Source organism: Podarcis gaigeae (assembly GCF_964106915.1).
Source record: "Podarcis gaigeae genome assembly, chromosome: 2".
Taxonomy (NCBI): Eukaryota; Metazoa; Chordata; class Lepidosauria; order Squamata; family Lacertidae; genus Podarcis; species Podarcis gaigeae.
The window spans coordinates 84873107-84891926 of record NC_139679.1 but is presented as its reverse complement, the minus strand read 5'-3'; the positions used below and the strand labels follow the sequence as shown (position 1 = coordinate 84891926).

At 48.5% G+C, this 18820-nt stretch overlaps 1 protein-coding gene across 1 annotated transcript in view; it reads right to left on the bottom strand.

The window, feature by feature from the left end:
- Nucleotides 1–18820, bottom strand: part of CELSR3 (cadherin EGF LAG seven-pass G-type receptor 3) — a 91606-nt gene that overhangs the window by 56618 nt on the left and 16168 nt on the right. Inside the window, exon 2 of the mRNA XM_083727099.1 lies at nucleotides 95–727. Within this exon, the coding sequence (XP_083583225.1) occupies nucleotides 95–727 (633 nt within the window). The remainder of the gene's footprint in view (nucleotides 1–94; nucleotides 728–18820) is intronic.

Below are 18820 nucleotides of genomic sequence, written 5' to 3'. Positions count from 1 at the left end.
GGAAGCCCCTGGGAGCAGAATTTCATTTGGGGAAAGGCTGCCCCCCCTCCCACAGCAAGCCTCCTTTTTTGCTGAGCTTCGACCACGGCCTTACCTGTGAAGTGCTGGTGGCAGATGCAGGTATAGCCGCCCTCCTTGCGGGTGCAGACCCCTCCGTTGCGGCAGGGGTTGGAGTAGCAGAGGTTGATCTCCATCTCGCAGTAGTCGCCGGTGAAGCCCTGGGGGCAGCGGCAGCGCAGGCCCGTGATGGGGTGGATGGGCCGGAAGAGGGTGGAGACGGAGGCGATGAAGGGAGCCGAGCTGTCAAACTTGAGCACCGAGATGCACTTCATGTAGTTCTGGCAGGGCTCGCGGAGGCAGACGTTGTCGTCGAAGGGGAGCACCTCCAGCATGGAGACCGCGGTCAAGGTCATGCGCTTCATGTACAGCTGCTCCTGGAGCTCCTCCGAGCTGAAGAAATGGCCGCTGCGGGGTGCCATGGCGGAGAAGCTGACGTTCAGCACCTGCCCACCGACGTCCGTGTCGTTTTGGATGTTGAAGATGAAGACGTCCTCCTTTGGGGTGGCCAGGACGGTGGCCACGCCCTCCAGGAAGTTGGCCAGGAGGGGAGAGAGGAAGCGCTCCTGCCACATGTTCTCCAGGCGCACCGTGATGCTGTTGGCCAGCATGTCCTCCGTGATGACAATGACGCGCAGGACGCACTGGGCTGTCACACTGTGGATCCCGTCTGCAGGGCAGAGAAGAGAGAGGTTAGGACAGGGGTTCGGTGGGAAGGGCTTCAAACACAAACGCTTAATGCAAGAGAAATTGGCTCACAAATTGAGAGTGGCAAGAGGAGCAAAGCGCAGCAGCAGCAGCAGCAGCAGCAGCAGCAGCAGCAGCAGCAACAGCAACAGCAACAGCAACAGCAACAGCAACAGCAACAGCAACAATAATTTATTTTGTTATTATTTATACCCCACCCATCTGGCTGGGTTTCCCCAGCCACTCTGGGTGGCTCCCAACAGAATATTAAAAACATGATAAAACATCAAACATTAAAAACTTCCCTAAACAGGGCTGCCGCCCTTCAGATGCCTTCTAAAAGTCAGATAGTTGTTTATTTCCTTGACATCTGATGGGAGGGCATTCCACAGGGCAGGCACCACTACCAAGAAGGCCCTCTGCCTGGTTCCCTGTAACCTCACTTCTCACAATGAAGGAACCACCAGAAGACCCTCAGAGCTGGACTTCAGTGTCCAGGCTGAACAATGCGGGTGCATATCTTTGCGGGAGAACGGCAGAGCTTTATTCCTTTTACCAATCCTCCAGGAAACCACAGACCAGTTCCAAAGCTTGTGGGTAACAGGAATGTGTTTTTCAGAAGTACACTGCTAAAAGTTGTGGTGTTATGTATGGGAATATGAGTTTTGCTTACTGTATTTCTTTGGGAGGGAGTCTCTGAATGGGGAGGGAGGAGCAGGGGTTCTGGAAGTGGATTATCGCAAGCACAAATCAAGAGCATAGAACACTCTGTCCCCCATAAAGGCAGCTAAGGGGAACAATGCACATGTGGAGGGTCACTTCTGATATAGTGAACCTATCATCTGATGAAACCAACCAAAAATACTACATCAACTTAAGCACTAACAGTTTTAGTTTAAGCTTTCGTTGAATAGAGCCCACTTCATCCGATGCATCTCACAGACGCTCACAGGTATAAAAAGGCAGGTGATTCGTGTGAATTCCTTCCACCTCCTGCAGCTTCTATACAATGATTAAAGTTGCAGGAGCCTGCCCTTTTTGGCACTGGACCAGCCTAGCCAGCAGGAGACTCTCCTATGAGCAGAGTTCTACTCTCAGGTAGTTATGGCCCAAGTTTCTACAATAAAATATATAGCTATGGTGGAACAGACACCAAGTCATGCCCATACCATGCATTTAAAGCACACCTGATGCACATTTAAAGTGCATGGCCCCCCCTCCCCAAAGAATCCTGGGAACTGTAGTTTCGCCTTCACAGAGCTACAGTTCCCAGCTGCCTTAACAAACAACTGTTCCCAGGATCCTTGGGGGGGATGGGACTGCATACTTTAAACACACTTTAAATCAGGCATAGGCAAACTCGGCTCTCCAGATGTTTTGGGACTACAACTCCCATCATCCCTGACCACTGGTCCTGTTAGCTAGGGATGATGGGAGTTGTAGTCTCAAAACATCTGGAGGGGCGAGTTTCCCTATGCCTGCTTTAAATATATAGTGTGGATGTGGGACTGGTGTTTCTAATGCACACAGGTTTTTCACACATCAAAATGCCACCCCATATTTCCCCACCCCCATTTAATCCGGGGAAAATCCAATAAGAAAGAAGTCTGTTGCCAATTACTGATTTGCCACAACTCAATGGCTCGCTTGCAGTATTAAACTCGCACCTGAAAGCACCAGGGGAATTTAAAAAGGGGGTGGCTCTGGGCTGTTCACAGCCATATGGACAGGGATGCATTGGAATGGAAGGTGAGGCCGTGTGCTGGGGAAAGTGGAAGTCAACGAGCTGTGGCTCAGTGGTACAACACCAATGGACTAATCCTCTGTTTTGGCATAATACAGCTTCCTCTGTCTCTGTTAGCCGTCTATTGGTATTAATTGCAGCTTCCAGACTCCAGAGGTTCAGACCAGAGGAGAGAGCTGGGTCCCTGCGGCATGCTTTTCCGCGGCCTGCACAAACTTCTGCAAAAAACATTGCTAGAATCTCATGAGCGATTTGCCTTCAAATACATCTTTCGCCTGTAAGCTCTTCAGGGCAGGGTTGTTGCTTATGGATACTCAGCAAGAGACGGAGGAAATTTACAGGACTGTAGCAATGTTTTACAATCACCATAAGGAGCCTTGCCATTCACCACCAAATGGAGTACTCCATCTTCAGACTTAACTCGCATGCTATTTGTCACCTTGTCTTAAAACACACACACACACACCCACACCCCAAGTGCTCTCTGCTTAGTGGCTTTGCTTGCCTTGCGATTGCCAGCTACACTTCACTTCCTGGAGCAGAATGGGGGCTGTATGAGGGTTAGGGAAGGGGTAGAAATTAAATACCGTTCACAGCTAAAGGCAAACCTCCCTCCTTGTCCCAAACACACCTAGACCAGCGAGGACAATTAACTGGAGCCCTGAAGGGTTGTACAGTTGTACCTCGGGTTACTGATGCTTCAGGTTACAGACTCCGCTAACCTGGAAGTAGTACCTTGGGTTAAGAACTTTGCTTCAGGATGAGAACGGAAATTGTGCGGTGGCGGCACAGCAGCAGCGGGAGGCCCCATTGGCTAAAGTGGTACCCCAGGTTAAGAACGGTTTCAGGTTAAGAACGGACCTCCAGAACGAATTAAGTTCTTAACCCGAGGTACCACTGTACTGTTATGGGGCCCCCAATGAGGTCTGGGTAACCACTTCAAATGGGGTTCTTTACAACAACCTTTACAACATCTGTGCTACTCACCCTTAAGCTGTGAGATAGTTGAAATATATGCAACAAAAAATCAATTTGAGTCGTGCAACTCAAATTGTGTCTTCTAGACCCATTTTTTAAAAAAGCAATGTGGACCAAAGTTGTTTCTGGGGTCCTTCCAGGATTAGGGGCCCTGAAACCTAAGCTTCATTAGTTTCATAGTAGATCAGCCCCTGACCTAGCTGTCTAGGCAATCTAGGACCGTGGACCTGTGCCCCGTCTCAGACTATTGGAGCCACAGTGTAGGACCCACCCAACCTTCTTAAACTCCCTTGTCTGACTGTGCAATCAAAGACCTGAAGTCTCCTCTCTAACTGTTCCCTTCTAGCATGGTGATAACAGTGGGAGTAACTCAGGGGATTCCAAAGACACAAATCTCTTTGAGAGCACCACAGCCTCCCCAGACTCTGAGATCCAGCACAGCTCTTTTCCTGTCTCCTTCTACCCTCTCTCTGGCTGCCCGGTCTCCTCCTATCAACTCCCCTCTTTCACCACCACCGGCAGCTGCCTCATGGATGGCACAGAACCCCACAAATCACTGGCCCCTCCCCCTGGATCATCATCCTCCCCACCTGCCTCCTCGGCCCATGGGGCATCCCCCCACTTCTCAGGCTCCTGCCCATCGCTGACACTCATTCGCACTTTCTGGAACAGTATGCAAGCTGAAACACAGCCATCCTTCAAAATTTGCACTTCTCCGAATTTTGCAATGCAGTTCTCCAGTCGAGTGTACAGAAAATGCATATACTAAGGTAAAGTGTGCATTAGAATACGTATATTAGTGAAAGTGGCATTAAAATGCATTATTGGGGGGGGGAACGTTTTTGCAAAAATGAGTATAAAAATTGCAGACAAATGCTTTTATTAGGAGAAGTTTGCTAGTGGATTTCGCACGAGGAATTTAGAATAAAATCACACACGGGTGTCGAAATGTGTGGAACTGAACTTAAGATTGTGGGGGGTGAGAAATGGTTAGCATTCTGCGGTAGATCTAGGAAGAACCCCTGCCTGAAACCCTGGGGAGCTGCAGCCAGTCAGAGCATATCCCAATATAAACCAATGGCTCAGCTTGGTCTAAGACAGATTCTCATGTTTCTACTTTTGGACCTGTGTTATGGACAATTGTTTCTCTTTGCTGGTGCCCTCTTTCCTGGCCTGAAACTCCCCCTCTCTCTGACAGTCTTCAGCAATAGCTGGAGAGGGAGAGAGAGAGAGAGAGAGAGAGAGAGAGGGAGGGAGAGAGAGAGGGAGGGAGGGAGAGAGAGGGAGAGAGAAAGCAGGCCACGGGATGGCATGACTGTGATGGAATGGTCCCCTCCTGGAAAAGAGTTTCTGAGGAATAAGAAGTCAAGCCATTACTCCCTGCCCATATGTCTTTGCTCTCTTTGTGCTTTTATTTATACACATTTCATATTTTCTCCCGCAGCTGAAAAATGGCGAGGTGCAGCTGTGGCTATTTATAACCAGAGTGTGCGCTCCTCTCAGCTATAACAAAGCACCACGGGACATCCAGTCAGAGCGGCCACTGCATTAGCAGAACTCTGCGCCCTCGGCAATGCGCTGTGGTTGCACAACAGTTATAATGGTGCCCGCAAGTGTCAACAGGTAGCGAGCTGCCTTAACTCTGCACAGAGGACTTTTTGAGTTAGCACCAGGTGGGGGAGAGAAGATTCTAGGAACATATAGGAAGCTGCCTTATCCAGAGTCAGGTAAAGGTAAAAGGTAAAGGACCCCTGGATGGTTAAGTCCAGTCAAAAACGACTATGGGGTGCGGCGCTCATCTCGCTTTCAGGCCGAGGGAGCCGACGTTTGTCCACAGACAGCTTTCCAGGTCATGTGGCCAGCATGACTAAACCGCTTCTGGTGCAACAGAACACCGTGACGGAAACCAGAGCACACAGAAATGCCGTTTACCTGCCTGCCACAGCAGTACCTATTTATCTACTCACCCTGGTATGCTTTCGAACTGCTAGGTTGGCAGGAGCTGGGACAGAGCAACAGGAACTAACTCCGTCACGGGGATTCGAACTGCCAACCTTCCGATCAGCAAGCCCTGGCTCTGTGGTTTAGACCACAGTGCCACCCGCACCCAGAGTCAGACCATTGTTCCAGCTGGCCCAGTATTGTCTGCACTAAGAGGCAGAAGCTCTCCAGGGTTTTAGGCAGGAACTCTTTCTCAGCTCTACCTGGAGACCTAGGGGTTACAACTCAGATGCTCTATGGCCCTCTCTCACAAATTCCACATGGTGGAGTAGTGGATTACAGGTGTGCTGCCTGTTCAGGATGCCAGCCGCTCCCCTCCAGCTCCTGCTCCTGGTTATCCATTTCCCCCTCCACAATCAGTCAACATTCTACTATTCTATTATGAATTTGTAGGCTGCCCTTTATCTGAAAATCACAGGGCAGTTAAAAACATAACAATGCAAAACAAGAACACAAAATACGTAATACATAATAAAACAAAAACAAACCAATAATGCCCCCTCCCACATTCTATGGCCACTGAGCATGCTCAGTCCTGATTAGGCTTCTGCAAACATTGGGATTCTCCCAAGCCTTCCAATACTTCCCCTTTGTGCCTAGGTGCTGCTACTTTAGCTACATAAGCCATGGCACTCATGTGGCACACCCTGTAAACACCAGGAATTATACCTCCCCAATCCTAGATTGCCCTGTTCTAAAGGTTTTTGTGATGAATTCTGCATGCTGAGGTGTGCAGCAGGACATCTGAATCCTGTCTCTCCAATAGCAACTCCCCAAGCCTACAGGGCCTTTTTGTGGCAGCCCCAAAGCTGTGAAACTCACTCCCTATAGAGTCTTTTGGACTTACACCATAAGTCTTTGGTTGTCCTCCCTGTAAATGGTGTTATTAGTTGTATTTGTTTTATGCTTTGATTGCTGTCATTTTATGGTTTGTTGAATATTCATTGTTTCATTATTGGATTTTGTTTTATGTCACCTGCTCTGGGACCTGAAGGGGAAGAGTAGGTAAGAAATACCAGAAATAACTTGATCCAACTCTTAGCAATGTGATTCCACACAGCCCCACACAAAAAACTGCTTACAAACATTTCCCCGTAGATTACTCTATGTATAGTGGTACTCTGGATCCATTCCAGTCCGGCTTCCGCGCTGGTCATGGGACCAAGACGGCTCTGGTCGCCCTAACAGATGATCTCCGCAGGCAGCTGGATCGAGGCAGGCCGGGGCTGCTGATTCTTCTAGACCTGTCAGCAGCCTTCGACGTGGTCGATCACGAACTCCTGGACCACCGCCTTGCCGACGTGGGGATCCAGGGCACAGTCCTTCAATGGCTGCGCTCGTTTCTCTCTGGTCGGGGACAGAGGGTGGCGCTTGGGGGGGTATTGTCATCCCGCCACTCCTTGGTGTGTGGAGTGCCCCAGGGTGCGATACTCTCCCCGATGCTTTTTAACATCTTTATGCGCCCCCTCGCCCAGCTTGTCCGGAGTTTTGGGCTGGGCTGCCATCAGTATGCTGATGACACCCAACTCTATCTGTTGATGGATGGTCACCCTGACTCGGCCCCAGACACACTGATCAGATGCTTGGAGGCTGTGGCTGGATGGTTACGTGGGAGCCTGTTGAAGTTAAATCCTTCGAAGACAGAGGTCCTCTGGCTGGGACGGGACGACATGGGACTGAGGGGGCAACTCCCATCTCTTGCGGGGGTGCAATTAGTGCCAGCACCGTCCGTTAAGAGTTTGGGTGTAATTTTCGATACCTCCCTCTCCATGGAGGCGCAGATTGCAGCTATAACAAAGGCGGCATTTTTTCATCTCCGCCAAGCTAAGCAGTTGGCTCCTTACCTCTCTCGCCCTGACCTAGCCACTGTGATCCATGCGACGGTCACCTCCAGACTGGATTATTGTAACTTGCTCTACGTGGGGCTGCCCTTGAGACTGACCCAGAAACTCCAGCGGGTGCAAAATGCTGCAGCGAGACTCCTTATGGGGTCTTCGCTTAGAGATCACATTCATCCGGTGCTATACCAGCTGCACTGGCTCCCAGTGGAGTACAGGATCAGGTTTAAGGTGCTGGTTTTAACCTTCAAAGCCCTATACGGCCTAGGGCCCTCGTACCTACGGGACCGCCTCTCCTGGTATGCCCCACAGAGGAACTTACGATCTTCAAATAAAAACACCTTGAAGGTCCCAAGCCACAGAGAGGTTAGGCTGGCCTCAACTAGAGCCAGGGCTTTTTCGGCTACGGCTCCAACCTGGTGGAACGCTCTGTCACAAGAGACAAGGGCCCTGCAGGACTTGACATCTTTCCGCAGGGCAGACAGAGCTGTTCCACCTGGCCTTTGGTCAGGGCGCAGCCTGACTCCCTCCTTTGGCAATCTTTACAAAACTTTAGTTTATGGTTGCCATCAATTTTGATTTTAATTAATTTTTATAATGTTTTTATAATGTTGCACTGTTTTAGTGTTGTTAGCCGCCCTGAGCCCGGCTTCGGCTGGGGAGGGCGGGATATAAATAAAATTTATTATTATTATTATTATTATTATTATTATTATTATTATTATTATTTGCTGGGAACCAGATCTGTAGCACAGTTCAGAGGCTCACGTGGGTGTGGGGAGAGAGAGAGAGAGAGAGAGAGAGAGAGAGAGAGAGAGAGAGAGAGAGACTAAGATTGGTAGGGTAGGGTGAGAAGACTGTGTCCAGATTTTCATTAGTATTTCCCCCTATCATTCTCTGACAAGCTCACTCAAGGTAACTAGCAAAGCAAAATACACATCATGCTGGCAAGGACTGATGAGAATTGTAGTCCAAGTCACCTGAAGGACACTAGGTTGAGGAACGCTGCTAGAAGCTATGAATCAAAAAGAAATCCAGCACACTCCTAAAAAACATAATAAACTGTTTAAAAAATATGTATATTTTAAAAGCATTTTTGCAACTAATTTCTAGCAGCAACCATAGTGACAACATTGACACAGGTCAGTTACCTTGCAGTAGGTGGAAGGTAGATGAATCTTTTCCTTTAGCATGCATATCTAGAATGTGAGCCCTTCCCCAAGCACTCAAAAAGTTATCTGCACCCAGTTACTGTAGTTCAGTCAGGCTTCATTCAACTGGAAGATGCTCAAGAGCTTGACGAAACTAATGATTCTTAAGATGCCATTAACATATCTAATAAATTTCTTGCCAAAGTGTTTTTGTGATTCCACACTCTCCCAGCATATGAAGAGCAGATGCTTTAGATGAGTCACAGCAACAACAGCCACAACTTGTCACTCCATTAGCAAACAGGCACAGTGGAGTCCAATAAGCTCTGTGGCAGTATCATCAACACAATTAGTTCAAAGAGAGGATCAGAACAGAGGATTGCATGTTGCGTAGCTATTCCCTCCCCCCCACAGGTAGAATGAATAAAGACACCAGACACATGTATTTAGGTTAATGGGCGAAAATGGCCACAACTTTATTGATTACAGGTAAGAAAGGTATTGGCTTTAGGCATTGGCCCCTAACCGACTATCCGGTCTAACCGGGAAGGGTTAAACACCAACAGGGGGAGCTACCCGAGATGCATATCCCTAGGCGCTCCCCGAGGGGTTACCGCTCGGGGGCGCGCTTTAGGCCCTAGCCTCCGTAGGTTTCGGACGAGGCGTCGCCCCTCGGAGTCCTTTAACGAACTACCCTTCAAGCAATGGGGGAGGTGATGGCGCTCCTCCCCCCCGATCTAATTTGCATAACAATACCCCGGCCAATGCCTACCGCCAAAACCGAGGAAGTTGTGACGAATTGCTACGAGGTAGGCGAAAAAACCAAGTGGCTCCACAACCAGCCAATTAGCCAAATGGAAAAATTCCTACCCGGCCCCTTGCGGCGACCAACCGAAGCCCATAGCAAGGTCGATGGCAAACCTAAAGGGTGGGTGGGTGGGAAACCGCGTAAGCTGCAGGGAAGAAAAGGGGCGAGCCGAGGGCTGCCCCGACCTTAAGTGGCCTCTGGAAGGCCCGCCCATGCCGCCAGCCGATTGGCTGGCGCACGGGATGCGAGAGGGAATCCCAGCTTCCCGCGAGGCTGACGCCAGCCCCGCGGGAGTGTGGGCGGGGTCGAGAGCCCGCAACCCCACCTCCTCCTGATGCTCGGTAGTGGCATTCTGCAATATTACAGAGGAACGATTTTAAAAAATGTATTAGAAACAGCAACACAGTGTAGTCAGGACTTTCAAAGGATCCCTCCTGACTGGTGTTGTTGTTACTGCTGTTTGCAGGGTTGTATCCTGCATCGTGCCACTAAAACAATATTTGTGCATCAGTGGTGGATTTATCCTGGACTGTCCACACATCATTTCCCTTCATGAGTTGCTCCTGCACTGTCATTGCATCACTGTCTCTTGCCCTGCAGTGGGACAAAAGTGGGATAGCATCCAAATATTTGTAATATAAAAAGTTACAGGAATTCAGTGTGCGCTTGTTGGTCAACAGAGCATTTTGTCTGCCCTAGAACCTTTGCAGACACAAACAGTTCTGGAAAGCGGGATTCCATGGAACTGCCCTGATACTGTCATGAGCAAGAAATCACCACAACTACACAATAAAAAAGACACCTGGAGGGTCTCTGTGTTCATTTCCTCTCCCACCTTCAAAGCTTATAGGCCACTATGGTAGAGTTGGAATAAAATCTTGCAACTGAAATACATGCACATTCTCTTCTTCCTGTTTACTATTTCCCTCTCTTATCTCCTCTATATTGAATTTTAGACTGTAAGCTCTTCAGGGCAGGGGTCCTTTTCTTTCTGGACTTTGCAAAGCATTTGGAGGGTGTTAAATAAACAAGCAATGCCTTAGGAGGCATTATGATAGATTGAGTAGGTGGGCTCATTCATTGCATTGCTCATAACAAGACATTCTGTAAATAGAACTCGTGAGTTGGCCACGGATATAGGTGGGGGCGGGCATGGAATCATCCAGTTAGAGCACTGACCCAAGTTTGGGGGAGATCCAGAGTTTGAATCCCACCTACCCACAAAACCCCCTGGGTGACTTTGGGCCAATCACCATTGCTCAGCCAAAACTGCCCTGTGATCCTTGGATAAAGAGCAGTATAGGCATTTAATAAATAAACAACCTCCCAGGGTTGTTGTGAGGATACAATAGGGAGGGGGAGAGCACCTTGGAGGAATTGTGGGATATGAATGTCCTCATAAAGAAATGACACAGAAATCATCATTTGCGGTGTGAAAAACAAAAGGGGAAATACCCCCCTCCTTATCCTATATTAATGGTGCTACTGCAGAGATGCAATTCTGAGACGTCTCTACAGACTACTCCTATGGATTGCAATACTGGAGGCAGCACCTTGTCAATTGCATATTTGTACCAAGCTCGGTAGTTTTGAGCACTTAAATATATATATATGGTGACCGTACGTGACAGAAGAGACCTTGGAGGAGGTGCTAAGAGAGGGCTGGCAGGCTGATCATCTTCAGCAAGCCATACAGGTACAACTCTGTGTCAGCATCCCACTCCTCCTGTTCCCAGGTTGAAGCCTGGCAATGAAAAGTGGCTCAAGCTTAAGCCCTGCGCTCTGTCACCTAAGCCAGCTTCCTCAATAGACTTGTGACAGGAAAAGCCCGGGGGTCATGAGCTGTTAACACGGCGCATAGGGAGGCATTGTATTGCAGGGACGGCACAGCGGGAGCATCTTTTCCGCTCCCCTCTCTATGCATGAGCTGCCAGCCCTGCAGAATGGCAGATAATTGCATCTGGTGTCTCCCGCAGCGCTGACATAACCTAGACTTCAAGGCAGAGCACACAACAAATGGGCCCTGTCTGCCGGGGAGACCCACAAGGGGGTTCCTGCTCCACTTGTCACGCTGGACGGCAGACTGCAAGGGAGGCTCGTCTGGGGAGCATCAAGGCTGGCTCCTGCCACCACCCACAATGCTTTGGATTGCAAAAGGCAGCAACATCCAATGCAAAACCCCACCTGCGTTTCAGAGAGATGCACAGGCAGGTGTGTGGATTAATCCCGTTTAGCATGCATATAGGGCTCCAGGCACTTTGCAGTCTCCCTATACAGTGGTACCTCGGGTTACATATGCTTCAGGTTACATATGCTTCAGGTTACAGACTCCACTAACCCAGAAATAGTACCTTGGGTTAAGAACTTTGCTTCAGGATGAGAACAGAAATCGTGCTCCGGTGGCGCGGCAGCAGCAGGAGGCCCCATTAGCTAAAGTGGTGCTTCAGGTTAAGAACAGTTTCAGGTTAAGAACAGACCTCCGGAACGAATTAAGTACTTAACCTGAGGTACCACTGTATAGGCCAATATTCGAGAGGGAGTGCATTTGTTCAGAGACATCCCAAAAGTTATCACGTAGGGTATGTTATACGCATTACACAGATGACAGGCTGGGAGGCTTGCCTAGGGCCACCTAGTGAGTTCATGGCTGATTGGGATTTGAGCGGAGGATTTTCTGTCTGACAGCTCAGGTTAGCCAGCACACTCCACTAACTTGCCCCCTGCAGAAGCTGCAAATGCATTTCCCACATTCTATCAATGCACCGTTTTTTAAAAGCAGCCAGAGGCATTAGAGCTGGAAGGGAATGGGGATCTGAACACAGGCTGGACTGCCTTTCCTAAGAGAGGTCCTCTGCACCATGACGTCTTTAATGCATTAGCTCACATCATCCATGGGATTGCTAAACACCCTTGAAGAGGTGCCTGTAGAATAGTAAACCAATACAGAAAGCTCAGGTAATCGGCCAATGCTGCATGCTCCCTGGGAGGTTAGGGCTGCGTCAAAAGGCAGAGAGATCCCCCCCCCCCCGCGGCATCTCAGGGCAGGAAATGCTTCACCCACTGAATGTTCACTTTACTGTGTGACTGTTAAAGATGTAAAAGAAGGTGCTAACCTCCTGAGGGATTCAGTGAAATGACCTCCTAAATACAGGGCAGAAATAGGGGGAGCTGCCTTATACTAAATAAGGTTATTAGATCCATGTGGCTCAGTATTGTTTGCTCTGTTGCCTGTTCATTTCAACAGGACACGTCAGGGATTGAAGTTGAGGTCTTCTCCATGCAAAACATGTGCCATGCGGTCAAGTTGTGCTCCATCCCTTAAATGGGCCTTGCCCATTGTGGGGCTCTCCAGCTGTTCTGGACTACGATTCTGGTCAGACTCATGACCAAAGATAAGGGGATGATGGGGACTGTGGTCCAAAACATCTGGAGAAACCAGACTGGGCAAGGCTGCCCTACAGCACTCAGGCCCTGAACTTGAAATCAAAAGCCGCTCTTGCATTCTGCCTGATATCCCACCTGCAGCTGCAGTAACGGCTGATGTTTCCAAAGGAGTCGGCTTTTCCTGCACCTCAGTTGCTACCTTCAAGACCTAATCCATTCCTACATCAGAGGTGGGAATAGGCTAGGCAGGACTCCACTGCTGGAGTACGAATCCATTTCTGATGGACAACCAAGTCGCAGAATATTCGCACAGAGTGCTGGATTTGGCAGTCTTTTCTAACATTTTCTTCTTCTTATTTATTAAATTTGTATACTACCCTTCATGTAAAGATAACACCCAAAGATCACAACATAAAAATACAAAACAAGAACACAAAATAATACATAATAAAAACAAAAACATACCCAAAAAATTCCGTCTCCCACAAATACATTTAAACAGCCGTAAAATGTTAAGCAGCCCAAGGCCTGATTAATTAAAGGCTTGATAGAGAAACATTTTCACCTGGTGCCTAAATATATGTAACAAAGGCGTCAGGTAAGCCTCCCTGGTGAGAGCATTCCGCAAACGGGAAGCCACTACAGAAAAGGCCTGTTCTCGTGTTGCCACCCTCCAGACCTCTCAAGGAGGCACATGAAAAAAGGCCTCAGATGATGATCACATGGTCTGGGGCAGTTCATATGGGGAGAGGCCATATGATCTGATCCAGGGCAGCACACATAGGATCAGTTTGTCATGTCTATTGACTCCAGAGTAAAGTGGGGTTAGGATCACAGCCTTCATCATGTCCCTGGATTTCAATGGGCCTACTCTGAGCATGCCTAAGCACTAGATATGGCCCTACCTTTCCTCCTCAGGTGTTCATGGTTCAGGAACATCTCTGTAAGGGAACTTGGTGCAAGTCCCCCTGTAAATAATATTATTATTAATAATAATAATAACACACACACATACACCACCCACCTCTGGGTGGCTCCCAACAGAATATTAAAAATGCAATAAAACACCAAACATTAAAAACTTCCCTAAACAGGGCTGCCTTCAGATGTCTTCTAAAAGTCAGGTAGTTGTTTATTTACAGGGTGGGCGTCACTACCGAGAAGGCCTGGTTCCCTGTAACCTCACTTCTTGCAGTGAGGGAACAGCTAAAAGGCCCTTGGAGCTGGACCTTGGTGTCCAGGCTGAACAATGGGGGTGGAGAGGCTCCTTCAGGTATACTATCATGTTTGCAGGATTTGGTGGAAGCAGAAACAGCCAGCCATGGGTAATAAGCAAGGGTGCTTCCATCACAGCACCCCAGTCCCCCACACTCTGAAGCTGCTCTAACTGGGAACCAATATTCCAGGAAGGAAACACAGTTGTAAAAAAGAGAGAGAGAAACACCCTCCTTCTGCTGACCCGAAGAGCAGCCAGTTGATGGCACTCCATGTACGGCTCAGGTCTGATTGTCTTCTTCTCCCTTGGCAGCCTCAGAGCCCAGACACAAGCGCTTTGATTACTCCCATTCCTGTTTGAATTTAACGGCTCAGGAAGATTTAACGATGGAAATAGCTCTTCTTTCCCCTTCTTCTTCTTTTGTCCTTTAAAGAGTGAGATTTCCTTTGGCAGCCCTGGAAAATTCCAGAGGAAGCCTCAGGTGCTGGCACCAACAACCCCTGGAGCTCTGGAGATAAGACAGAGCTGGTGGAAGGGGGGTGGGAATGTGTGGAAGGAGGAAAGAGCAAGGGAGGAATAAGAGAGCAAATAGAGGCACGGGTGCAATAACACAGGAACTAATCTTCTCGATGGCGGAGTCAGAGATGTAGGGGGTGTGGAGCACAGGGGGCTTTCATTTCTCTTTTGAATCATCCCTTTTTAAGCCTCATGTGGAACCAAAGCAGGAAATTCTGCTGTGCATCCTCATGCCTTGAGAAAGACATTTCCCCACCCCCACCTACTCCTCTGCCTCAGGGAAAGAAATAAAGTTAAGTAATTCTAAATCTGGACTTCATGGTCTTGGGGTTGCTAATGCTTTGGGGCCTGTAGGTGCACTTACAAACTGGAGGGTCTGCCTTCGACATTTCAGATGCTTCTTCTATTCTCGTGATTGTGCTGTTATAAAATTTTAGGGTGCGCACACATGGCAGACACACACTCCACAGTAAATCCAGTCCTTCACCCTTCAAAACTGAGGAAATATTCTCTGAGATAATTACACTTTATTTTAGCACATAGAACAATCCACATCTTTTCTCTTCTAATGACTCTAAATATTTCCTCCTCAGCCACGAAGCCTAACCAGCCTCACAGGGTTGTTGTGAGGATAAAACATGTATACATGTACAGTGGTACCTCAGGTTACAGACGCTTCAGGTTACAGATGCCACTAACCCAGAAATTGTACCTTGGGTTAAGAACTTTGCTTCAGGATGAGAACAGAAATCATGTGACGGCAGCGGGAGGCCCCATTAGCTAAAGTGATACCTCAAGTTAAGAACGGTTTCAGGTTAAGAATGCACCTCCAGAACTAATTAAGTTCTTAACCTGAGGTACCATTGTAATAATAAACAAACTACCAATTCATTTAAAAGAATAGACATATGGCCTGTGACCAGATTATATCATATCTATATGCTACTCCTCCTGTAGGCACCTCAGATTGACATACAGGGGGATTCCCCTGCAGATTCCCAACAGGGATTTACCAGATTGAGATGTATTCAAACGCTTACAACGTAACAACAGCACCACACACCCAAGCACCATCCAATTGCTCTGTGGGCAGATCATCCGTTCCACTGTGGGAGAGATGCACAACTTCCCTGTTTGAATATTACACCAGAAGAAGGACAAAAACAAACAGAAGTAATTCTGTTTTTCAATGTGGCATCCAAAGATCCACTTCCTGGTTCTCGCCTTCCAAAGAACAAAGAGAAACACTTTCCCTGGGCCTCACGTTGCACCTCACCCGCTGCTCCTCCATGCTCACCCCTGACCCCACCCATGGCCTTTATACCATCTCGCTTGTTCCCAGAGGCCCAGCCACCTCTTCTTCCTGCCCCTTTCTGGAGCCGCCTGTTCCTGCCCTTTGCCCTTTGTGGAACAGACAGCTGCAGTGCCCACTCCCACTGCTCACATCTGGGCCAGGCAGCACCTTATCGATAGCAAACATTGATTTGCCCCAGCAGGTCACAGTGTGTCAGGGATCACTGCTGCTGCTGCACAAGGATAGTTTTGGGTTATGGCAGTGGGTTTAAATGAAGGATGGAAACAACCGAAAGATGCTCGGTGGACCTGGGTAAACTTTCCATATAGAAGTTCCTGCTTTCAAACCCTGGCACTGACAGCTTAGGGACACTAGGAGGATGGGCTGGAGAAGTCACCTGCCCAAGACTCTGGAAAGGGGCTGACAGGCAGAGAGTAAGCAGGACAGCACTAGATGGACCATTAGGCTGACAGAGGGGTTGCTGATGCCTCTGATGCAGTAAAACAGAGGGGGGGAAAAGCCTTCCCCACACAGAGCATGGCATTACTCATTATGCAAAGCAAGCTGCAGAGCAGAAACTGCCTTCCTGAGAGGAGGCAAGGCAGAACGGCCATCTCAAGCAGCAAGGTTGGGAGGCAATCAACCTTTTAGTGTGCCATCACCTACTCTCTGGAACCCATGAATATTAGACACCATCTGGTCCTTTAATTAATCATTTCCTGCTGGCCCTTTAATTACCGTATTTTTCGCTCTATAAGACGCACCAGACCACAAGACGCACCTAGTTTTTGGAGGAGGAAAACAAGAAAAAAAAAATTCTGAATCTCAGAAGCCAGAACAGCAAGAGGAATCGCTGCGCAGCGAAAGCAGCAATCCCTCTTGCTGTTCTGGCTTCTGGGATAGCTGTGCAGCCTGCATTCGCTCCATAAGACGCACACACATTTCCCCTTGCTTTTTAGGAGGGAAAAAGTGAGTCTTATAGAGCAAAAAATACGGTAGTTGTTTCCTTCTTGTAGCCCAAGCAACCTTACTATTTATGATGGGGAGAGGAAGAGGAAGAGGAAGAGGAAGAGGAAGAGGAAGAAGAAGAAGAAGAAGAAGAAGAAGAAGAAGAAGAAGAAGAAGAAGAAGAAGAAGAAGAATGGGACTGCTTGGGCTTTGAGTAGGAAGCAACTAATTAAATGGCCAGTTGTGCCTGGAAGTTGCCCACAATGATTTATTAAAGATTCAGTAGCAAAGAGAAGTCACAGTTGCATTTTGCCACTCTATATGGGCCCTGTGGTTGTCTTTAAAGTGCCGTGTCACACAACTCAGCCATAGCACTGAGCTGCCATTGGATGCCCTGATGGATGAAGTTTATAGAAAGCAACCTTGCTTCTCAGCCTCTCTGTGGCTTTTCAAGGTATCCCCCTGGACTGGCTTCATAGAATGGGAACTGAGGGAAGGAACTGTGTTACAGTGGTTCCGGCCCTTCCTGTGGGACTGAGTCCAGACAGGAGCATTGGGAGAACGATTTCTGCTTCCTTGGTTGTTCTATCCCCAGGACTACGGAATATTTCTTTGAAGCTGCTGGCAGTGGTCATTAGGAGTCTTGGGGCAAGGGACCATCAGTATACTGATGACACTGAGCTCTATTTCTCCATAGCATCTGTCTCAGGAGAGGCTGTGTGAGCCATGGACCAGTGTTTGGATGCAGTGGTGGATGAAAGAAGATAAGCTGAGCTTGAATCCTGGCAAGACTGTGGCACTGTGCCTGAGTGGTTCCTTTGGCAGAGAAACTGGTCAACTCCCTGCCCTGGATGGGGCTGCACCCCCTCTGAAGGAGCAGGTGCACAGTTTGGGAGTGCTTCTGGACCCAGCTCAGTCACTGGAGGCCCAGGTAGTCTCGGTGGGTAGAAACATCTTTTACCACCTGCAATTTCTGCAATAGCCACAGCATTCCTGGACTGGGAAGGCTTGACTGCAGCAGTTCACTGTGCTATTTTGAATGCCCACTTAAAGGTAAAGGTAAAGGTACCCCTGCCCGTACGGGCCAGTCTTGACAGACTCTGGGGTTGTGCGCCCATCTCACTCAAGAGGCCAGGGGCCAGCGCTGTCCGGAGACACCTCCGGGTCATGTGGCCAGCGTGACATCGCTGCTCTGGCGAGCCAGAGCCGCACACGGAAACGCCGTTTACCTTCCCGCTGGTAAGCGGTCCCTATTTATCTACTTGCACCCGGAGGCCACTTAGAACATTTTTATTTAGGCTTGCCTATCCAGACACATAAAAAGGGACGCAGGTGGCGCTGTGGTATAAACTACAGAGCCTAGGGCTTGCCGATCAGGAGGTCGGCAGTTTGAATCCCCATGACGGGGTGAGCTCCCATTGCTTAGTCCAGGCTCCTCCAACCTAGCAGTTTGAAAGCACATCAAAGTGCAGGTAGATAAATAGGACCGCTCCGGCAGGAAGGTAAACGGCGTTTCTGTGCACTGCTCTGGTTCACCAGAAGCTGCTTAGTCATGCTGGCCACATGACCCGGAAGCTGTACGCTGGCTCCCTCGGGCAATAAAGCGAGATCAGCGCCGCAACCCCAGAGTCAGTCATGGCTAGACTTAACGGTCCAGGGTCCCTTTACCTTTACCTTATCCAGACACATTGAAGCTACGTATGTTTTATTTCTTTTTAACTGCTGCAGCTGTTAACCATCTTTTGAACATTTCTAAATGCCTGCTTTCTATCTATAATTTTAATACTTTATCTTTTTGTAAACTGCTTAGAGCTTTGGTTGTTTGTTTTACAACCAAGCTGTCTATAGATAGTCTTAAATATATAAATAAAAATAAATGGAAGGGCAACAGAGAGAATACTGGATTGTAGGGATTCGACGGTGATGTCATCTGGCTCTTCTGTAAGAAGTAAACGAACAAATTAAACCCACCTAGGAGAAAATGGCTTGGAAAGGAATGCATATCAGCACTCATGGAATATCTTGTAAAGTGAGGAGGAGAACAGCATTTACCACACATTCAGTTCTGGACAGAGATCTCTAGGATTAAGGGAGCGGTCAATTCTTCTGACCAATTCATTCCCCGCATAGCTCCGAGCACATAGTAAGCTGGCAATCTCACAAGCTTTCTTGGGAACAATGCGTCATGATGAAACACT